The following is a 24047-nucleotide window of genomic DNA, read 5'->3' on the forward strand; positions in this document are numbered from 1 at the left end:
AAGTCCGGCCGCAAGCTAAACACATCACTTAAGACATTTTGTTGGGAGAGACATGCAATTATTTCATAACAGGTGACGACATCCGTTATTCAAAAAGAAGATAACTTTTTTTTGTCAAAAGAAGATAACTCATTATTCAAGGTGACACCAGCATGCACATAGTTCTTTTGAGAATGGTTCATCATATCCATCTCCTATGCATGGTGATAGTTTACTGCATAAAATAGTCAGGTCAATTCTGGTACATTTACAAAACATCCTTCAACTCCTCTCAATTGAACCAACGTATAATTCAACACATTAATTTACAAATCATTTCAAAGCATTTCAATTACATCAAGATAACTGAAGTAGTATAAAAATACAACTAACATGAGACGGCAAATGAAAGAAACACAACAACAGTGAGCACTGCACACCATCTTCAAACGACCACAAAATCTAAACCACTCCCATCAGCCATAATGAAAATTCAGGAAACATGTACAATATGTTAGGCAGGCAAAATTTTCACCAGTACGTCGAATTCAGGCACCAGATCAAGCTTTCATCTGTCCCGGAATCTATTTTCAAAAGACAAGAGATGATCTTGGTGATGTAGGAAGCTGTGTGCATGATAACCAACGGATAACTGATTCAGTCACCCCAAGATCAAGTTGCTCACTCTCACCAAGTCCAATAGTCCGGTTTCTCTTGCTGTGGAATCCCAATGCTCTATTACCATTTGCTCCACATACCCTTTTAGCCTCTACAGGCTCAAGTCCCATTTCTTTGACATTGTGTACAACGCAAAGGCGAGAATCTGGTAGTAGAAGCAATAATATATCACATTAAAGAGCTAAACAAAAATACTAATAATAAATATCAGTTTACATGAAATATTCTATACAAACCTCCAGCAATTGTATTTCCTTCTAACGTGTTTGTTGAGACATCTAATATACAATTCTCTTGCTCAACAACAGACCTGGGGCTGAGAAATGCAAAGCTAGGCATTGAGGGTAAAGGAGAAGAAAATTCCAAATCAATGGAACCCCCTGAGCTCAGAAATGAAAACCCACCAGAAACAGAGAAAGGCGTCACTGGTTCCACGAAAATGGAAGAAAATGAAGATTTGCATGTGAATGTAGGTGAATGGGCATCACATGTAGGTGAGCCAGCACCAAAGCTGATGTCCTGTTTCCTGGACATAAACGAGGCAGAGAATGAGTTGCCACCAACATCCCACTCTTCACAACTTTCAATTTTATAGTCACTTAGTTGTTCAGTATTTGTTTGATTGCTTTCCATCCAGCAATGGTCTACAAAGGGAAAGTTCAAATAAAGATTAGACAATAGAATTTTGGGTCCTGATTTCTTTTCAGTGCTTCGTTATGCATAGGGATTAACCAATCATTGAATTAGGAATCTTCATCTGATTAATTTAAGCAATTGCTACAGTAACAATTAAACCAACATAAATGATAGCTTTGAAGATCATCTAAGAACGAGCTCAAAACCAGAACAATAAAGCCACCAAGTTCAGCTAAACATATGACATAAACTTGAATAGAAATATAATATAAAACCATTCAAATTTCTTCAACCAACAACTTAAACTTCTGGATAGTTAGTTTATGACATGGTATCAGAATCTCTATGACTAGAGCCGTTTGGATTTCAATCCTTGTTGCCCCCCATTATTCTAATATAAAATTGAATTTAAGCACAAGGTAGGTGATTCTGTGCATTTTCCACAAACACATCATGTATTTTTCACTCTTTACCCATTAGCTTATAGAGCTGGGTAATAGCTAATTCAACAGGTGTTATTTATATACCACTCAAATATTAGGTTATAGAGCATAAAAGGGCTGTCAAACAAGGAAATTTGACAAATGAAAAATATTGCTAGGAGTTCTCTAGAGATATTGCTAGGAGTCTTTTAAAAAATACACCATTATTTGTATCCAATGGTGTAGTAATATTACTTTTGATGTTCAGTTATTAAGTAATAATCGGTATCTCAAATGATCTGTCATTATAGTGTCTCAACAACTCCTTTTTTCCATGAAACAGTTGCAAATATGAATCAAATGGCTTCAGACTTCAGTAGATACACATTAACAGCAAAAGAAAAACACAGTGAAGTGAGTGAACTTACTCAAGACCTCCTGAGCAGTTAGCCTTAGAGAAGGTTCTGTGCAGAGCATTCCCCTAATCAAATCCTTAGCAGATTCACTAATGTGATCCCAAGGTTCAGACGGGAACCTCAAATCAGCAGCCTTGACAGCTTCAAAAATTCGTGACTTTGTCTTTCCCCAAAATGGAGGCATCCCACTCAGTAGAATGTAAAGAATAACCCCTGCACTCCAAATATCAGCAGCCTGGTTATATGCACCTCTCAGTACCTCTGGAGCTATATAAAATGGACTCCCAACTAATCCATGCAAACTCTGTCCTGCTTAAACAAACCCAATATTTGAAGATCAAAACCAGTCATTTTTCAGTGGAGAAATGGAAATTGCAAAGAAGATTAAAGGAATCAAAGAAAGGAAGTACCAGGCTTGATGTAGGTTGCAAGCCCAAAGTCTGCCAGTTTAATTGGAGATGAGGAGGATCTAGTAACTAAGAGAATGTTCTCAGGCTTCAAATCTCTATGAACAACCCCATTTTCATGACAATACGAAACCATCTGCATGAGATGCCTAAAGAGAATCTTGCCTTCATATTCAGAAAACCTTCCTTGCTTCTCTAACAGGTGAAATAGCTCTCCTCCAGCACAAAGCTCCATCACCAAATGAACATGATGTTCCTCTTCATAAACAGCCTTGAGATCTACAACATTTGGGTGCCCGGATAACTTGGCCATTATCTCAATCTCAAGTTTAACACTCTGCATATCATCCGAAGTAACCAACCTATCTTTAGCAATTGATTTGCACGCGAAGACCTCTCCGGTCAGTTTGTCAGAACATACTCTTATGACACCAAACTGCCCCCAACCCAGCTGCTCCCCAAGAACATACCGATCTTTTAAATTAGAAGTTTGTTTCGTGTCTAATATGGTTTCAGTCAACCTTGCTTCTTTGTAACAAGTGTATGAAGTTGAAGGTTCGCCACTGCTGTTGCCAGCAACAGCCATAACAATTTTCTTATCCCTCAACAAACCCAAAAATATCAATAACAGGCAAACTACCCTGAGAACTCTCTTGCTTAAAGATCTTTTAGAGAGATAGGGACTACCGCTTTGACACAATTAGATAACTTAAGTGTGAAACTTGATCTTCTAGTTTAATCAGTCACCCACCAAAAGCCCTGCTTAGGTCAAAACCCTTGTAGAAGCTCAATTTGCTTGATGCAGATTGACTAAGGAACAGAATGCCATGAACATGAAGTATTGGAGAGAAGAAGTTGAGCCCTAAGAACACTCCCCCTCCCCTTCAAAATCAGCTGATCTGCAAAACAATGACAATGAATATCATTTTACACACTGCATAATAGCTGATTCAGGTAAACTTCAAAAACATGTAGCAAATAAAAACCCAGAGTGGTAACTTCTGAGTCAGATCAGAAGCTAATCATAAGAGATTTGAGCTTCCCCAACTACTTCAAATTTCACAAAATGACTGAAAACTGATTGTATCATATCCCTATAAGAAATTATACAAAAACTTCCAAGATTTTCGACCAGAATTATTGATAGGGACATGGACGATCCTTCAAAAACTCGAAAGCAAACACCGGAAAAATAATTTAGAAGCTATAAATCAAAGAAAACAACTGAAAACAGCACAAACCCATCAAAATTCAGCTGATATTAAACAACCCCAGATCCCATAACAAATTTCACCGGTGGCGAAAGAAATAGAGCTGGAAATAAGGGGTGAGAGAGGTACCTGGGGAGAGGAAGAACAGAGAAGACCGTTGGAGGAGGAGTGGTGGCTGAGCTCCCGGAGAACCAAACAAAACCCGAAACGTTGCTTAGTTTGTCATGTTGTGTTCTGTCTTTTCAAAATCAAACGCAGAATGAATGAAACCCTGTCTCTCAAGAACAATAATAATGCATTTATTTCTAAACCACTAGAATACTTTATCAATTTATTCATGGACATGCATCTACCGTAGTTCAATTAGTCAAGTTTCTTTTTAAAAAAGTTACATATTAATCTTCTAATTATTTTTTTATACATCGGAAAATAATCTTCTAATTATTATTTACAACTGTTTAATATAGTTAATTTTTAATTAAAAAAAATAAATATCTCATTTAAGTGAATAGTTAATTCAATGAGTATGGATTAATTATCTTCTCATGTTGTATTCAACTTAAAGTAAGTAATGATTTTTTATCGTAATCAAAATGCTAAGTTTCTTAAACATTTAGCTTAGGGTTCAATCTCTAAATGATATGTGTTAAGAAAAAGAAATTATTGAAAGATGCATATTTACTTAATTTGATTTCTCGAGTTTCGAAAAGATTAATCTCATAACTAATAATTGTGTGGATAACTTAAAACATAGCATTAGATAAACTCCTAAAATTGGACCTTTGTAAGGTTTATTAAAGAAGCCAATCAAGTTGGTTCCCAATTGCTCATGTTGCCAAAAGAGTAAAGACAATGAACTGCATTGTTTTTGGTCGAAAATGAACTTGCATGGAAGTGGATAGGAATCAAAAGCACTTTCCATTTATGAAAAGTTAGAGAATGTATCTCGTTAAAGTTAGCTGTAAAGGTTCAAAACACGCGTTATAACACAACTGGATGCTGATATATACAATTGTCACTATTTTTTTCTGGGTCAAATACATACATTTGTCAATTATGAGTGGCTGGGAAAGATTCCTTGGGTGCATTCGGTAAGAACTCGCATGCTAGAGAGGCCCAAGGTTTGTGAACGCAAGCCCAAATGCTAGTCTCTAGAGTTTGCTATCACCGGATGCTAGAGAGGCCCAAAGTTTGTTAGCGCAGGCCCAAAATCTGGTCTCTACAATTTGCCCAAACCAACAATGTGTAGCACAACTGGTAGATAGTGGAGTTTCTTAAGCATTTAGTCAATGGTTTAATCATTGAGTAGTGTGTATGAATAAATATTTGTTGGTATAGGCTTACTCACTTAACGTGATCTCAGAGCCTCGGAAGATAAGTCTTATGACTTCTGGCTGTGGGGGTTACCTTTGAACTAAACAAGTAAATAGTTGCCCCCTACCTGCTGCTAGAATATGCTTATGTGGAACCTCAGCATCTATACCTTCATTCGTTGTCTCAACCACCACTTAGAACCTTTGTCTGCAGCCGCCAACAACCATCATTCTCCTTTAGTCTTGCGCTATTGTGCTCTTCATCTCTATCCAGCGTGCTCGCCCTCTAGCTGCTCTTCTCTGCTCATGTTGTGATCGTGCTTCATTTGCGCCATTTGTTGATGATGTTCATGTTGAAGGTGATTTTTCTGTGGTTCCTGATATAGGCTTGGAATTAGAAGAAGCCACACGAAAATTGTAAACTTAAAATTTCACTTTAAGAAGTAGCAGATAAAAAATTGGGTGAGATTTGAGAGTTTGCCATTGGTTGTGGGTTTGTTAGATCTTGTTTCTATTTGAGATTATGTCTACACACTGTTTTAAGAATATTAGAGCATGCTAATTTCTTCTGTAACATGTACTTGTTGTGCAACGTTGTGAGTGCTCTTTCTAGGGTTTGATATCCCTTAATTTGTAAGTGGTGTTTGGCTTGGGTTATGTCTTTTTTACTTACTTTGACAAAAAAAAAAACATATGCTTCTTGGAAACAATCACATTCGTTTTGTGAATATGATAAGAGATAAAATAACATAATATGATCATACCATTGTGTACTCATATTTTGTCACGATAGTTAGCGTTTAGTAATTTTAATAAATGACGATAATTTCTTTGGTATAAACTCAAAATGGAGGATTTCACAATATTTCTAACTTATTTCTACCAAACCTTTGCCCTCTTAAATCTCGTGGCTATCTCACGTCCCTGTGTCACGTCCAACCTAATTAACAACACACTTGCTTTGTACTCAACTTTCTGCTATATATGTTTCTTTTCATTGATCCAATGAATGATGGATCAACATAATACTTGCTGCTGAAGTTAATAAACATTGAAAATGCATGCCCATAAGTCCCAGACAAGGAAGAATGAAGAATCAGTATTTTCTTTTGCCTTTTAATAAGTATTTAGTACTACACCACCTACATTCTTTCCGAGACCTATATACATATATAGTGTATATTAACATGGCTACAGTTTGCACTTAAAAATTCGGTGCCAAATGCCTTTTGCTTTTAACTTTTTTTCCTTTGATAATACAATAAACTCATATGAATTGGTCAAGATTGCCCCACACGCCTCGTACCCCAGCGCAAGTCCAAGTCTTCTCCCACTAATTTTGGTCCCGTGAATTGACATTGTGTTTCTCATGTTACCTTCACTAGCTCTCACCCATTTTGTGGGTTGGTTAGTTTATCTAGTTTTCTAGCTTACAACCATACATTTATCATAAAATAATAAAGCTCAGAAATTGTAATTATGTGTTTTAATTAAAGAGTGGGGAAAGAGAACCGGAGTATATAACAAAAATCAATGCAAATTAGGTAATTATGTATGTCTTCTCTGATTTTGGTTTTCCTTCTTCTTTTCTCAAAATCCCATTCCTGCACGCAAATTTAATTTTGTGCTATATTAATTAATCAATCATTTACATGTTACGTTTGATCGTATATATGGCCCTAAAAAATAGCATTATGTGATATACATACATATCTCTCGCTTGCTCCATTTCTTTTGTTCTCTTTAATTTCCAACCTCACTTTATGCTGATAAAATTGTTGGAATATCACTTTGTTTTGATCGATAATTTTGTAATTAATTAAGCAATTCCAGCTCAAATAAAATGAATGAAACAGTGGATATATTGTATTGAGAAATTAAGCATTTGAAGGGAGGCTGTGACATATATTCCCCTATGACACATTCAAAGGGACTTACAATTTGCTTATATATATTCTTCTTGACGTTACAATTTGTGTTAACCAACAGTATTAATAGGACTTATCAACAATAACGCTTTTATATATAGAACCAGAAATGGACACCTTTGTTGACCAACTATGTTTCTCGAATTATTGTTATTCTTTAATCAACCCTCTCGAATTATTTTGCTAATTAAACAATCAGGCACCAATATTGATTGATTGATTATATGTACATTCATTTTGCAAGTAGAAGATGTATTATTCTTAATTAATTAATCCCTAATCTAATATTTCCATCATTCTCAAGTTGAGCCACTTTAGCAGCCACCACAATCATGGGGCGGTTGGATGAACGAACGTGTTATATCAGGTGGAACTAATACAAGACCACGTGTCAAACATCCGAACTCAGTGCACACGATTGCTCACACACACTCAGCAATCCTATTTCCCGCACTTCTATTTCTTCACTCAACTCCAAATTTCCACAATCCCATAATTCTAGCCCTCCTTATCCACTCCACAATAATCAACTAAACCCCCAATCAACACCAAACTCATTGCGTATTAAGAAAGTATAAGCCATTTTATATCATAATTAACATATAACAATAACGTCGATATTGTTACTAAAGACATACCACGTGCTTCCTCTTAGAAGATTGTACGTTTAAGTTTCATCGCCAATGTGATGGTTTTGTGTTGTTGTTGGGTGATCAGTAAGTAACTCTGTAAACAACTTATAGTCTTAGAGGCATGCTCTGACTCACTATGCCGACTGAAACTAAACTCCTAAACCAACCCAAAATTTAATTCATCGAAAGTTAAATATATTTTTAGTCCATGCAAAATAGGGAATTAATATTTTTGATCCCTTGAAAAAAATCTTTAAAATGTATCATCATCTTTTGGAAAAACACGTGTTTGACAATTTGAGTCCAATGACAAATACCCATAAATTTTAATTTTCAAAATTGTATTTGTTATTCTTGAAATTTTGTAGGAGACTTATTAATTTTAATTTTCAAAATTGATTTGTAATTGTGGCTCGAACATATGTATTTCCATAAATTTTAAAAAATTTCAATGAAAAGTTTTAGAGGGGCTAAAATAATATTCACTATTGTATAGGGACAAAAAGCAATTTTACAAAAAAAAAAGATATAATAAAAGAGCTTCAATCAAAAAACGATAAACGACAAAAGGTGATGTCGTTGAATACAACTCCCCTCTCCCCCAACGCCAACGGCAGAACACTATTTACACATGACACATAGTACTCAATCCTAACCAATGTAACAAACATAGTTTTTCATACTTATATATATATATATATATATATAGTGAAGGTGTTGTTTCCTCAGACAGTCAGACTCATATTCAATTTGTTTTAACATAAACATGGGTTTCTCTACTGCAACAAGAAAGAGCAGAACAGATTCAGCATCATGGTTCTGTGCCATGGTGTTGTTGGGAATTATACTATTGGGTTCCATAAAGGAAAGCACAAGTAATACTTCTGATGGTGATGAAGTGAGAGGGAACAACCTCCGTGACAGGGCGTGCGATGAGATATACGTGGTGGGAGAAGGAGAGACCCTGAACACCATCAGTGACAAGTGCGGCGACCCCTTTATCGTGGAGCGGAACCCACATATTCATGACCCAGATGATGTCTTCCCTGGCCTTGTCATCAGAATTATCACCCCCATGGTCAATAATCGGAAGTTGTTGAAGAGGTAGAAGAGAGAGCTTAATCAATTAGTCTAGTGCTTGCATGCTTTTGTTGAATTGTTTTCTTGATTGTATAAAGGTTTTCTCATGAAAGAGAGATATAGATATTAGATACAAGAAAATTAAACAAAAATTGTTATAGCGATGGAGTTTCTTCATCTTCGGTTCTTTCTGCCATGGATTGTTCTAGGTGGAATTTCTTGTTTTTTTTTTATGTTTGGCAGGGCAGGGCAATTGTCTCAACTACTGATATCATCATCTAGTTGGTCAAAGGTTTTTTTTATGTTTGATTATTGTTGTGAGTTAAAGCTTGAAATAATGTTAATTATAATATTGAAACAAGATAATTTTAAAGAGAAAAACATTTCTATCATCTTTTGAGGATCAACTAGAAGTTGAGGTTAAAGATTGTAATTAAGAGGTGATCTCATCTCTGAAAAAGCAGCAATATTTTTTTAAGTTAATACTATGGCTCTTCATTGGACTATTGGGGTGAAAATTAAAACAAGGGATAAGAATTTGCAGAGTAAAAGTGGGAGGATAAATTAGAAATTCCCTTGTTTGGTAAAGAATATAAAATGGGCTTTATTTTTTTCCTTCATACAAAGTGAAGAAAACAGAACAGGGGAGAAACTGCCCTAATCTCCTGGATTGTGCTTTTCTTTAAATTCCATCGTGCAGCTTCATCTTGTTGGTGCCGTATTCTGTTTTCTTACAAGAACATAGTGGTGTACGTGGAGGATACCCACTACGTACCATCCCTTTTACCATTTCCAGCATATATATTACCAAGAAGGCTATTCACTTGTAAAGATGCAACCTCATTCCTTAACCGACCATCACCAAGAATAAGAAAAGAAGGAAACTAACTTGTAGAGTTGTTATTTCGACTATTTGGTACAAAATGTAGGGTTGTCTAAATGACCCGCAGTGAAATTTGGGTTAAATAACCCATGGTCTAGGTGGACCAATCACATTTAAGATAAATTGGTTAAATTTCTTATATTTTATTTATTAATTTATTTAGGTTAAATGTGTTTTTAGTCCCTAACTTATACACACAAATATAAAATAGTACCTAAAAAACACAAAAGTTTTAGTCTTGAATTTTTTTATTTAATCTAAAATGGTCCTTATAATGTCATAAAATGTATGTGACAATTTCGGTCCCTCTAAAATTTCTTCCATCAAATTTAGTCATTCTTCCTTTATAATCATTTCAAAACCCACAAATTTATATAGAAATCCATAAATTCATCCAATAAAGAGGAAGAATATGAAACACATCAAATTCGATTTTATATCATTTGCAAGTAACTGTTGAAGGATATATCTCAAGCTCAAAACATGAGAAGATTTGATTTTATAGAGATCTACATGAAGCAAAGCAAACATGAATTCACGAAACATAAAAATCATTTGCCAAATTCATTATTCTATATTTCAATTTTAAGAACACAACAACATGAAACCAAGTGAGCTAAGAATCTCATGGCTGCATTCTTTGAGTTTTGGGTGAGATATAAATTTCTAGGTTTTGAAATAACTATAAGGAGAGAAGACTAAAATTTAATGAAATAAATTTTGGAGGCACCGAAATAGATGTGAAAATTAATTTTAAAGACTAAAACCTGTGTTTTTTTTTTCAGGTACCATTTTAGATTTATTTATATAAATCAGGGATCAGAAACATATTTAACCCTAAATCAATTAATAAATAGAATTTAAAAAATTCAATAAATTTATCTTAAATGTGATTGATCCACCTAGATAATGGGTTATTTAACCCAAATTTTACATGAGTCATTTAGACAACCCCACAATGTATAATCATGCTGCTAGTGAGAAACTGTTGTGTACGTACGCAGGGGATTGCGGCATTGCACATGATTCTCAAACTAAAATTAATTGAATTAAACAATACTAGATGGGAAGTCAATTCAATATTGGATGGTCACGGCAATCTTTCATTTACTGTTTGCAAATCATGATGTATATCATTTTTACTACAGCTACTTCTCAAGAGGCGTTGTGAATTTCAGAAATTAATTCTATTTCTGAGCTTGCTTTTGGCCAGAAAATCAAATCATCATTAGTCGACAAGTTTTCAGCTCTGTTGTAGTCCAAATGAGTATAGTCCAAGTATCGTTGAGGTAACTAAGGGGTTGTTAAGCCAAAATTACAAGCATTACAATTATCGACACCATGGTACAAAAAATGGTTTCTCGACAGAAGGGGTTGGGCGAAGCCGGCAACTCAGCACACGATGTCCCTCAAGGACAAGTTAGTAAAAGCCATAACTCGACACACTCAGAAGATGAAGAAATCTCGATCACCTTAATGGAAGAGGCAGTTACCGAATAACAAGCGATTACAAGCACGTGCGTACACCCACGATGCCACGAATAGCAACGGTTGCCCACGACTCAGAACCACCCACGTGGCAATAGAGTCACGTGCGCGAAGACCATCGGCTAAACGTGGGGTATGGCGCCAAAATTCAAAACCCACGAAGCCATCGTGCATCCAAGGAAAACCGCCAAGAACATGGGCAGAAAGAACAATATAAATAGAGGAAGCAGCAGCAGAAGAGGGGGTTCCCAACTAGAAAACTCTGAAAACTCACTAAAAGCTCTAAACGTCCGCATCAATGAGACTTCGAGAGCAGAACGTGATGATGGAGGAGTATGTTGCAGAACCAACGCTTTAATTTCCTTGCATTTCAGTTTGTTAATTCCCAGTTCTTATGTGTAGCTTGTTTTGTCGAAATTTGCTTTCATGTTATTTTGGTTTGCTTAACTATTTTGTAATCGACTCATATTCAATAAAATCCAGTTTCGTTTGAAGTTGTTTATTGTTGTCGAAAACACATCCGTCCACACACTACACTTTGGCAAAACATTTTCTCAAAAGGACCCTGAAATCTAAACTTCCTTTAGTCGAACTAAGAGGATATTTGTTTACCAAAAATCCGTGTAAACAAATTGGCACGCCCGGTGGGACAGTTTTTGTGAAAACTAAGTTTTACAGAAGTGTTTTGTGTGTTTTGTTTGCTGCATGCTATTTGGTATTTGCTACTTGCCTTGATTGTGATTTATATGCATCTGAGAAGTGGTAAGAGTTTGAGTATGGCAAGCAATCGAGGAAGAACCTCCCCTCAAGGATCTAACGTGGGTAATCAGAGTAGTCCCGGGGGAAGTAGTGGTAATAATAATGAAGAAGTGTCTACTGGAATGGGGCATGGCACCAGTATGCCAACCCAGAACGTGGCAATTTCTGCAGTTGCAGAAATGCCTGTATCTACATCAGTACAGGCACAAATTGTTCCAACGATTACGAGGGACATGCCTTATGGTATGCCTACATCTATGATGCAAGGCATACAAGGCACGTATTCGACGTTCCCTGAAAATGTTCCCCCATTCAGCATACCCCCTTTTAGGGCAAATGAAACAATGTTAAACCTGGGAAGTCGCGTTAGTCCCCCTATTCCTGGATCTAGTTCACAAATTTATTTATCTACAGGTATGAATAATGGTTCACTTCAAGCCATTAGGCAGCAAGTAGATGATAGTAACCATGAAATGGTTAACATGCTATCTCGACAGATAGGTGAGCTAATCAACCCTGTGCTCCAAAATAATAATGCCAATAATCAGCATTTGGCACGACAGATGGATCGTTTGGCGACAGCCCTGGGGGCACCGGTCGAAATCCAACCGGCACCAGGGATTAACCAAGTCCCGTTGCCTAACCATGTCCCTGCCCCGGTGCGCTATCAGGCGCCGCAACACCAAGAGATGAGGGCAAACCCTTTGTACGAGGCAGTGCAGCCACCATTGCAAAATGTGTATATGGTAAACAGGGAAGAACACGCTGATGGTGTGCTAGAAAGAATTCGACACCAGAACGCTGGGGGGCAACAAAATGTTGCTGCTGTGGTGGAGCAATTGTTGAACCAACATGGTTTCAACGTGGGTTTCGCGAATAGACCCCATTTTGTGTCAGCCTTTACAGAGGCGGTTCTCGAATCAGAACTTCCTCGAGGCTGGAAGGTCCCCAAATTCACTAAGTTCTCAGGGGATTCAGGAGAGTCCACGGTAGAACACATAGCCAGGTACCAAATCGAAGCAGGAGACTTAGCCATCAATGAGAATTTGAAAATGAAGTACTTCCCGAGTTCTCTAACCAAAAATGCATTTACCTGGTTCACCACCCTCGCTCCTAGGTCAGTCCATACATGGGCCCAGTTGGAAAGAATTTTCCATGAACAGTTCTTTAGGGGAGAGTGCAAAGTAAGTTTGAAGGACCTGGCTAGTGTCAAAAGAAAGCCAGCAGAGTCTATTGATGATTACCTAAACAGGTTTAGGATGCTTAAATCTCGATGCTTCACCCATGTTCCTGAACACGAGCTAGTTGTCTTAGCCGCTGGTGGTCTAGAGTATTCTATTAGAAAGAAGATCGACACTCAGTATATTCGAGATATGTCTTTGCTCGCAGATAGAGTGAGGCACATCGAATTGCTAAAGGCCGAAAAGTCAGAGGAAAGGGCCAAGACTACTAAGTGGCCAAAGAGGGAGAAGGTAGCGTATATAGATGCGGATTCAGTAGGTCAGAGTCCATGTGTCTATCGAGAAGTCCCTGCGGACGTCGATTTGAATGACGTCAATCTGGCTGAACTTCAGCCAGGGGATCCTTATGTGTGTAAAGCATTGAAACCACGTGAAAACAAACTTGGGGAGGAAAATCCCAAGAACACGATTCCTGCTGTAAAAACTTATACTTTTGATGTGGCCAAATGTGATGCAATCTATGATATACTTGTGTCTGATGGTTTGCTTGTGGTCCCCAAAGACCAAAAACTTCCTTCTCCTGAACAAAGGAAAGGGAAGAAGTATTGCAAATATCATAACTTTTTTGGTCATTGGACCTCACAATGTGTTCGTTTCAGGGACCTCGTGCAGGGGGCATTGGACTCAGGAAGGCTCAAGTATGACGAAAAAGCCAAAAGTCAAATGAAGATTGACTCCGACCCACTGCAGGTAGCTGAAGCCAACTACGTGGAACCTTTCTACATTGGCATGGTTGACATTTCCGAGAAGCTGAATCTGGGCCTGACACTCGAGGAGGCAAAGGAGGAAAACACGGCTGTCGAAGAACCAGACGTCGTGAAAGAAGTGAACTTGGAAGAGGTTTACCCCAAGGCTGGAGAAACCCTTGTCGAGTTTCTATCCCGCAGCAAAGATGGCGAGAAAGAAGTTATGCTGTGCCCTCGATGCAGCGCTGTTTTCGACAAATCCGCAGCCAAGGCCTATCAAGATTCAGAAATGAAAAAGGCATTATCAGAGGAAGGCTCCTGTATCCAGGAGACTGAAGTACCCTCACGAGGAGTGGGTCGAAAGAGACCAGGAACTCGATGGCCATAAAGGCCAGAAAACAAGCAGTAAAGACAAAACTTACCTCCCCAATGCTGGATTGCCAAGAAACCAATGGTTCAGGCCAACGCCTCCAAGGCCAAAACCATACCCTAAGTGGCAGAAAATCGACTTAGGCCAGGGATCCTCTTACATCAACAATTCTCGTGTGTCACGAAGCTACTCCTATGGCTCTGAGAACTACTATGCTCCCGAACAGATGACCAGGACTCAGTTCAGGCGTTTTTTGAGGAAAAGGAAAGCTGAGAGGGAAAGAGGTGGCAAGTTCCGTTCACTATGGGACATAAAGCCAGAAGACAACTCTCGCAATGAACCTAGTGTGGCGTCGATGATCAACCAGCTGGATCACGCCATCAAACAGGGAACAACCATACCACCAAATCCAGCTAAGGAAAAAGGGAAGGATGTCGTCGAGGATGAGGATGAAGACATGCTCGAAGATTTCGACGACAGTGAGGGAGAAGAGCTCAACATCATCTGCATCGTGTCCATCCTACCTGCAGAATTCGATAGAATCTCAGAGGTCACTGAAAGCGAGGAAGACTACTATGTCGACGACGAACCAGATGACAATCCTTTGTGTTATTATGTGATGCAGAGAGGATCCGTCGAAGATGAAAGAGCTATCTTCCAAAGGCCAACCGAGCAAATGAAGAGCCATTTGAAACCGCTATTTGTTTGGGCCAGAGTCGAGGAGAAGGGTGTTAACAAAGTCCTTGTCGACGGGGGAGCTGCAATTAACCTCATGCCCGGATTTATGCTCAAGAAGTTAGGAAAAACTGAAGCGGATCTAATCTCACATGACATGGTGCTTTCCGATTATGAAGGAAAGACAGGTTCTTCCCTAGGGGCAATCATGTTGAACATAACCGTAGGAACAGTAGCCCGTTCCACATTGTTCATTGTGGTCCCTTCAAAGGCCAATTACAATTTGCTGCTGGGAAGAGAATGGATTCATGGCGTGGGGGCAGTGCCTTCGACCTTACACCAACGTATATCCATTTGGAAAGCTGATGGAGTTGTCGAAAATGTACAAGCAGATCAAAGCTACTATTTAGCAGAAACAAGCTACGTTGGTAAGAAGAATTTCGAGAAGAGTTTAGCCACAATTGCTCCTTTAGACACAGTGGCTAGCCAGTACTTCAACCCCTACTCAGAGTACTCAGTAACGTTGGATCCCATCCGGGGCCTAAACCTCAATGAAGCATGTAAACCTGATGCCATGAGTGGATGGCACAGTGATGAAGAGAAAGATGCCACTGATGGGTGGCAAGCCAATGATAAAGATGATTAATTCGAGCATGGCTCGAATTTCGGCTTACGCAGCCGAAAACAAAATAAGAACGGCCTTGGAGGCCGAGAGGATAGCCAAAGAAATGGCTATAGACGAAGCTAATGTCTCAATCCTGCCTGTCGAATTGACACCTCAGGAGGAGGCAACAATAAATAAGGATGACACGTGCATAGAAATAAACGAGCGGAGTGCTGAGGAATGCGGATTCGAGGACCTTTGCAATCTGAGGCTAGATTGCATCTATGATGACGACCCATTAGGCTTCGAGAAGCCAGTGGTCGAATTTTCCAAGAGAATGGAAGCGCAAGACCCTTTAGAAGAAGTAGACCTGGGTGATGGCTTAGAAAAGAGGCCAACGTATATTAGTGCTCTCATTGACCCGGAGCTAAAAGACAGGATGGTGAAATTACTCAAGGAATTCAAAGACTGTTTCGCTTGGGATTACGATGAAATGCCTGGCCTCAGTCGAGAAGTGGTGGAATTGAAGTTACCCATCAAAGAAAACAAGAAACCAGTCAAGCAACTGCCCAGGAGGTTCCATCCAGATGTGTTGGTGAAAATCAAGGAAGAAATCGAAAGGCTCCTCAGGTGTAAATTTATCAGAACAGCTCGATATGTGGACTGGTTAGCCAACGTGGTTCCAGTAATCAAGAAGAATGGAAAGATGAGAGTTTGCATAGATTTCCGAGATCTTAACGCCGCCACTCCAAAAGACGAGTATCACATGCCTATTGCTGAGATGATGGTGGATTCAGCTGCAGGTCATGAATACTTAAGCTTGTTGGATGGTTACTCAGGCTACAACCAAATCTTCATAGCAGAAGAGGACGTGTCGAAAACAGCTTTTCGATGTCCCGGTGCCTTGGGGACGTACGAGTGGGTGGTCATGTCATTTGGGTTGAAAAACGCTGGCGCGACCTACCAAAGGGTAATGAATACCATTTTTCATGATTTTATAGAAACCTTCATGCAGGTTTATATTGATGACATTGTGGTGAAATCCCCATCAAGGGATGACCATTTGTTGCATCTAAGGAAATCCTTTGAGAGGATGAGAAAATATGGCTTGAAGATGAATCCCCTTAAATGTGCCTTTGGTGTTATTGCAGGTGATTTTTTGGGTTTTGTGGTGCATAAAAAGGGCATCGAGATTAACAAGAACAAAGCTAAAGCCATTCTCGACACTAGTCCACCAACTAGCAAGAAACAACTGCAATCACTATTGGGAAAGATTAACTTCCTAAGGAGATTCATTGCTAACCTCAGTGAGAAGACCAAGTCATTTTCCCCACTTCTTCGACTTAAAAAGGAAGATGCGTTCCGCTGGGAAGCAGAGCATCAAAAAGCGTTCGATGAACTCAGAGTGTACTTGTCTAGCCCACCTATAATGGCACCACCCATAAGAGGAAAGCCAATGAAGCTGTACATCTCTGCCACGGATGGAACCATCGGAAGCATGTTGGCTCAAGAAGATGAAGATAGCAAAGAAAGAGCCATATTTTACTTAAGCAGGGTGTTAAATGATGCAGAAACTCGATACACCATGATCGAGAAATTATGTTTATGCTTGTACTTCTCTTGTGTAAAGCTGAAATATTATATAAAGCCAATCGATGTAATGGTTTTTTCTCATTATGATATAATAAAGCACATGTTATCCAAACCTATCTTGCATAGTCGAATTGGTAAATGGGCTTTAGCCCTAACCGAGTATTCACTAACTTATGCCCCACTAAAGGCAGTTAAGGGACAAGCAATTGCTGACTTCCTGGCAGACCATACTTTGCCTCAAGAAATCATAACTTACGTAGGCATCCAACCTTGGAAACTATTTTTCGACGGTTCTAGCCATAAGAATGGCACTGGGATCGGGATGTTCATCGTATCCCCAAGGGGCATCCCCATGAAATTCAAGTTTAGGATTAAGAGTAACTGCTCAAACAATGAGGCTGAGTATGAGGCATTAACATCAGGCCTCGAGATCTTGATAGCCCTCGGGGCAAAGAATGTCGTCGTAAAAGGGGACTCTGAGTTGGTAATAAAGCAACTTACCAAGGAATACAAGTGCATTAGGGAAAATCTAGCTAGGTATTACACGAAAGCTAGTAATTTGTTGACCAAGTTCGACGAAGCTAGGCTAGGTCACGTTTCCAGAGTGGACAATCAAGAAGCCAATGAATTGGCACAAATCGCATCAGGATATATGGTCGATAAATGTAGGTTAAAAGAGCTTATCGAGGTCAAAGAAAAACTAAACCCCTCTAACCTCGACATCCTGGTCATTGACAATATGGCACCTAATGATTGGAGAAAGCCAATTGTCGATTACTTGCAAAATCCTGTGGGTACTACAGATAGAAAGACAAAATACAGGGCAATGAGCTATGTCATCATGGGAAACGAGCTATTCAAGAAAAACGTCGACGGAACACTACTGAAGTGTTTAAGTGAAGACGACGTGTTCATAGCGATCTCGGCCGTTCACGACGGGCTATGTGGTGCACACCAGGCAGGAATCAAGATGAAGTGGATCCTATTTCGACAAGGGATGTATTGGCCTACTATTATGAAAGATTGTATGGAGTATGCCAAGATTGTCAGAGACACGCGGGGATACAACATGTGCCAGCAAGTGAACTACACTCGATCATTAAGCCTTGGCCATTCAGGGGTTGGGCTTTAGACCTAATTGGCGAAATTAACCCATGTTCTTCTAGGCAGCATAAGTACATCATAGTGGCTATAGATTACTTTACCAAGTGGGTAGAGGCAATTCCTCTACAAAATGTGACCCAGGACACGGTGATCGAGTTCATTCAGAATCACATAGTGTACCGCTTTGGGCTACCTGAGTCACTTACTACAGACCAAGGCACAGTGTTTGTAGGCCAAAAGGTAGCATCATTCGCAGAATCTTGGGGTATAAAACTCCTAACCTCGACCCCTTATTATGCTCAAGCGAATGGTCAAGTCGAAGCGGCCAACAAAACGTTGATCTCCTTGATTAAAAAACATGTTGGTCGAAAACCTAAAAACTGACATCAAACGTTAGGCCAAGTGCTTTGGGCTTACAGGAATTCACCTAAGGAATCTACCGGAGCAACGCCTTTTCGACTAGCATATGGTCAAGAAGCGGTACTACCAGTAGAAGTATATTTACAGTCATGCAGAATTCAAAGGCAAGAGGAAATTCCAAGTGAAGATTATTGGAGTATGATGCTTGACGAATTAGTCAATCTCGACGAAGAAAGACTATTGGTGTTGGATACCTTAACCAGGCAAAAGGATCGCATTGCTAAAGCTTATAACAAAAAGGTTAGAGCTAAATCTTTTATGCTTGGTGATTACGTATGGAAGGTCGTCTTACCAATTGATAAAAAAGATAAACGTTACGGAAAATGGTCCCCAAACTGGGAAGGCCCTTTTTCAGTCGAGAAAGTACTTTTAAACAACGCTTATTCGATTAAGGAATTAGGAGGTAATCGACAAATGACGATAAATGGCAAATATTTAAAAACGTATAAGCCAACATTGCATGAGATAAACATCGAATAAAGAAGTAAAAGAGAATCAATTGCCAAATGCGAATGTTTTATTGAATAAAATAGAGCATTACAACTATGGCAAAGAAATTTTAAAAAGGAGGGTTGGCCCTACAACTATTGTATCTGGCCCTAAGAGGCTCCATGCGCCTCAAGACATCTTCTTGTTGGGATTCCAGTCGCGATTTCTCCTGTCGAATATCCAGCTCTTCACGGGCAGTAGAAGAAAGCTTGTCCACCAAGGGTTTCAGAGCTCCCACATTCCCCTCGAGTTTCGCCTGGCTAAGAGCAGCCTTCAACTCTTCATACTCCTCCATCTTCTCATCAATCTGGTGCTCAGCAAAGAACACTCGAGCAGTAAGCTCCCGGTGTTCTTCATATAGAGGTACAGCTTCGTGCAGGAGGCCCAAGAACTCCTGAAGAGGAATTCTTACCGAGGCAATAATATTCCTCGAAAGAAGTTGGTTAATGAGCCCCGTAAGCTCTTCAGCCAAAGGGAGGAAAGAGTGCAACTCCCAGAATAAGTCTTGATCAAAAGCCAAGTTCCGGATCTGGTTAAGAACACGACGGCTAGCCATGACTGAAGGGAGTTATGAAAGCAGGAAAAGAATTCTGGAAAAGAAACAAGGGAGAGTTTGGAGAAGTTACTGAAAAGGAGTAACCAAAAACGCTCCATTTATAGGGTAACAACCAAGGAATGCATTAATTAGTAGCAATCAGTTGCCAACTCTTCATCTTACGGTTATAGGCCATGCAGATTACCACCACCATCGTGAATAGCTTTGGCTTTTAATGAACAAAGACTTGCATTGAATAAAGAAAACGTGGTATAAGATTGCAATAAATTGGTTCATTCCCCAGAAACAAAGCGACGACTGTGTGAGGGGGTGCAAGGAAGTTTGAGCGATGCAACAATAAACGAATAGCCTTGCTGTAAGGAGAGAAACTGGAACGGTAGTGTTTCAGCTCGAGAAACATGGTAAAGTACTTCCTGAAGTCCGCTTCGAAACTCGACGCATCATAAGCAGGGGTCAGGGTCTCGAGCCTATGGGCATCAATCCTGGTGTTAGAAGCAGTTAGAGGATTATCTTGTACCGGCAGAAGAGATTCGAAGACTGCATTCAACCAAAGTTGAAACAGCCAAAGTGGTCCAGCCGCATTCAGAGAGACGGTCTTGGTGTTCCGGATATCCTCGACAGCTTCATTCAGCATTTGATACAGGTTGCCAAGGACGAGCCTAGCCATAGCAAGTTGTCGACCCTCGTGAAGCAGATTGGCTAAAGGCAAAAGTTTGGCGGGTATGCGCAAAGATTTGGTGCAAAAGACATAAGCAGACAGCCAATACAGCAAGAAAGCGACATGCTCAGCATCAGACACCTCACCACTCTCGACATAATGGTCCTTAATGAATCGACTAAACGAAATGTTGTCAGTAGGAATCGAGATGGGTTTAACAGGAGCAGGTGCAGAATGATAATCATCACCAATGGGCCACAATCCGGTGATAGCAGCAACATCCAAAAGGGTGGGGGTGATCATACCAAAGGGAACATGAAGGCAATTAGTGGACCTCTCCCAGAAATAAAGTGCACTCAACAACATAGCAGGGTTATACGAGATTGGAGATCTCGACAACTGAATCAAGTCGAAAATCCCTACATCCTTCCAGTGTTGTTTCTTATCTCCCTCAACCCTATCTAACCATTTCAGGTAGGCCTTGTCGTTAGCAGAAGGGTTAGGAGGGGCCGAACGAAAGGCTCGTTTCGGGTCAGAAAGAAATGGCATACGGTAAGAGGGTTGAAATGCCAAAATGAGCTCCTCTCCCCTAACGCTAGGATGAAATGATTCATGTTCTTCAGGGAGACTATTGGGCCTATCATGCTTCACTACTTTCAAAGGGCCCAAAATGGCGCGTAAAGTACCATTAACAGAGAAAGGAATGAGTACCTAGGATTTCCAGATAGCTCTCTTCTCTGCTTCGTTGGGAGGTTCTGGGATTGGCACGCGTTTGGACTCATCCAGCTTAAGCTCGGTGGCCAACGGAATGGTTTGCTCAGGATTGGAAGCCATTGAAGGACGCAGCAAGTGTTTCAGAGAAGACGGAAGAAGATGAAGTGATGAAGTCTGGAAGAAGAAGTTGCAGGTTGGATGAAAGAGTAAAGCTTGAACAAGGAATACCAAGAGGGTATTTATAAACGGAAGGGGAAACGAAACCCAAGCCGCATTGAGCAGCAATTTATAAAAACTTTGGGTTCCAAGCGATTATTTTATTAATTAATTCATGTCACCTCTCAGCTTTTTGGCATAGGTGAAATCATGGCCCTAAAAAGGCTATAACTGTCAGCTAGTGGAGAAGTCACCAGACGTTATGGCTGCCGATTGGACTTGAAGATCGAATGGTCGAGAGCACAAAACATTTGAATCGTTGGAATTGAACGGCTGCGATAAGGAAAAATGCTTGGTGTCTTTGAGCTAAAGCAGTCGACAACCAACATTTTTGGGGGGCAACTGTTAAGCCAAAATTACAAGCATTACAATTATCGACACCATGGTACAAAAAATGGTTTCTCGACAGAAGGGGTTGGGCGAAGCCGGCAACTCAGCACACGATGTCCCTCAAGGACAAGTTAGTAAAAGCCATAACTCGACACACTCAGAAGATGAAGAAATCTCGATCACCTTAATGGAAGAGGCAGTTACCGAATAACAAGCGATTACAAGCACGTGCGTACACCCACGATGCCACGAATAGCAACGGTTGCCCACGACTCAGAACCACCCACGTGGCAATAGAGTCACGTGCGCGAAGACCATCGGCTAAACGTGGGGTATGGCGCCAAAATTCAAAACCCACGAAGCCATCGTGCATCCAAGGAAAACCGCCAAGAACATGGGCAGAAAGAACAATATAAATAGAGGAAGCAGCAGCAGAAGAGGGGTTCCCAACTAGAAAACTCTGAAAACTCACTAAAAGCTCTAAACGTCCGCATCAATGAGACTTCGAGAGCAGAACGTGATGATGGAGGAGTATGTTGCAGAACCAACGCTTTAATTTCCTTGCATTTCAGTTTGTTAATTCCCAGTTCTTATGTGTAGCTTGTTTTGTCGAAATTTGCTTTCATGTTATTTTGGTTTGCTTAACTATTTTGTAATCGACTCATATTCAATAAAATCCAGTTTCGTTTGAAGTTGTTTATTGTTGTCGAAAACACATCCGTCCACACACTACACTTTGGCAAAACGTTTTCTCAAAAGGACCCTGAAATCTAAACTTCCTTTAGTCGAACTAAGAGGATATTTGTTTACCAAAAATCCGTGTAAACAGGGGTGTAATAGCCGTAAATAACTATCATAAATATTTGGGTCTTTCCACTATACATATTGCTTCGCTCTGCTACAACGAACAAACTAAAGACCATCGACGTGTTCGTCTTTCAAAAGCTATCCTATCCCTCAGATTGAAGTCTCAAATATTTAATTTTGTTGAAAATTGTGTTTGGAAGAAGCTAAAAATGTGAAAGGAAAAAACGCTTTATAGAGTGGGTGTGGAGGTTTTGATTAAGTGTCTTTCTTCGCGCGCACAATATTTGTTCGTAAATTGAAGATATGTTTAGTAAATTCTTTTGGAGCAGAGATGTTAATAGGAGGAGTATTCATCAGGGTAAAATGGTCTAATTTGTGCAAGTTCGGGGGTTGGTTTATGAAATTTTTAGGCTTTCAATTGTGCTCGTGTGACAAAGGTTGTCCTATCCGAATTTGGATCCCCTCATGTGTTAATCTCACATGATCATGTCATGTGAAGATCTGAACCTTTAATTCCATTTTAATGAAATCTAGGCCCTTAATGGATATATGGAAAGAGAAAATTAAAATTGTGCGAGAAATAATACTAACCATAAGATTTTATTTAAAAAAAAAAAATTAATGGTCCAAATCTTTCACATGACATGGTCATGTGAAATTAACACATGATGGGATCTAAATCCGTCCTATCTAGGAAGCTAAGAGAGAGTATGGGCCAAGTTATGTTTACATTATTTGGATTTTAAAGAAGGTTGCTTATGGAGGATTGAGAATGGATCTCATGTTCAGGTTTGGCAAAATAATTGGCTTCATTTGGGACCGCCTAATTTGGTAGATGCTTGATAGTATTTTCGATATCACATTTGTTTAGATTTAATCACTCCCGATCATGTATGGAACTCATATATGATCTCTTCCGTGTGTTTGTCTAGAGGTTGCTTGATGGGAGGATCATCTTTATCTCAACCTCATTTTTTACATATGCAACTTAAGCTTAGTAACCAAGTTTTCTATATGGTCGTTATACCCCAAAATCTAGGTATTCTTTCAATATGAATCGCTAAGGTTCTCTCGTGGCTTCAACGTCTATTGTTGCTCCCTTGTCACAACATCTTTGGCAGTTTGTTTTGAAAGCTAAGTTCATTCCTCACTCAAAGGAACTTATGTGGTGGGCATCCAAAGGTATTATGTGACAGCCTAAGCTGACGAGGGTGGGAGTGATTGGTGTAATGAGAAGGCATGAACAAGAGGCGGCTACTAGCAAAGCTTCTACGCGAATGCACACATGAATGAACCAATCTTGCACCAGAACGAGAGGAATTTCAAGACTATAAAGGTATGAGGCTATACATTTAAGGAGAGCTTATAAGATTTGGTTGGTACTACGCATAACAACAAGATGCATCATCTTTTTTAAAGTCTAACTCATAAAAACTCTAAAAGTGTGTTATCTTGTCTCAGAAAATGAATCGTATTATTACTGTGATAACAAATATCCATACATATCGAAATCGAAGCCTTTGATTCTTGTCAAATTTATATATCCATTTGTCAAGTTTTCCAATCATACATATACAATTTTTTAAGACTCAACAATAAACTCTTTATGCAGGCCATTTATTTATAAAAATAAAATCTACTTGTTGTGATTGTTTAAATATAATGAGTTATAATTCTATTTTATTACAAAATTGAACATTCAAAGAAAAAAAATGAATGTATAAGTCACTCTAGTTATGACAATGCGTGTCA

General features: G+C 39.4%; 2 protein-coding genes across 3 annotated transcripts; one reads left to right on the forward strand and one right to left on the reverse strand.

Moving 5' to 3' along the window:
- Positions 1-246: 246 nt before the first annotated feature.
- On the reverse strand, positions 247-4041 carry LOC130717732 (calcium-dependent protein kinase 26-like). 2 transcript variants are annotated; one of them, XM_057568078.1, is made up of 5 exons: positions 3879-4041; positions 2542-3437; positions 2144-2440; positions 894-1301; positions 247-802 (listed from the first exon to the last, which is right to left on the reverse strand). In XM_057568078.1, exons 2-5 carry the CDS (start codon positions 3122-3124, stop codon positions 570-572), a joined length of 1521 nt encoding a protein of 506 aa, XP_057424061.1. In that variant the 5' UTR covers positions 3125-3437; positions 3879-4041; the 3' UTR covers positions 247-569. The 2 variants fall into 2 exon arrangements, with proteins under 2 accessions (XP_057424061.1, XP_057424060.1); XM_057568077.1 differs by having other exon boundaries at positions 2144-2443.
- A 4273-nt stretch (positions 4042-8314) lies between these two features.
- On the forward strand, positions 8315-9004 carry LOC130718072 (uncharacterized). The gene has a single exon (XM_057568528.1). The coding sequence runs from the start codon at positions 8389-8391 to the stop codon at positions 8728-8730; it is 342 nt and encodes a 113-aa protein (XP_057424511.1). The 5' UTR covers positions 8315-8388; the 3' UTR covers positions 8731-9004.
- Positions 9005-24047: the final 15043 nt, after the last annotated feature.

The sequence above is a fragment of the Lotus japonicus genome, chromosome 5, assembly GCF_012489685.1.
Source record: "Lotus japonicus ecotype B-129 chromosome 5, LjGifu_v1.2".
In the NCBI taxonomy this organism is placed as follows: domain Eukaryota; kingdom Viridiplantae; phylum Streptophyta; class Magnoliopsida; order Fabales; family Fabaceae; genus Lotus; species Lotus japonicus.

What these genes read in the sequence shown, in the direction of transcription:
- LOC130718072 (XM_057568528.1), top strand. Translation starts at nt 8,389, where the DNA reads ATGGGTTTCTCTACTGCAACAAGAAAGAGCAGAACAGATTCAGCATCA.
- LOC130717732 (XM_057568077.1), bottom strand. Translation starts at nt 3,124, where the DNA reads ATGGCTGTTGCTGGCAACAGCAGTGGCGAACCTTCAACTTCATACACT. An exon ending in AACTGCTCAGGAGGTCTTGA is followed by an intron (nt 1,302 to 2,143) that starts GTAAGTTCACTC and finishes TTCCCTTTGTAG; the next exon opens with ACCATTGCTGGATGGAAAGC. An exon ending in AGGAAATACAATTGCTGGAG is followed by an intron (nt 803 to 893) that starts GTTTGTATAGAA and finishes TTCTACTACCAG; the next exon opens with ATTCTCGCCTTTGCGTTGTA.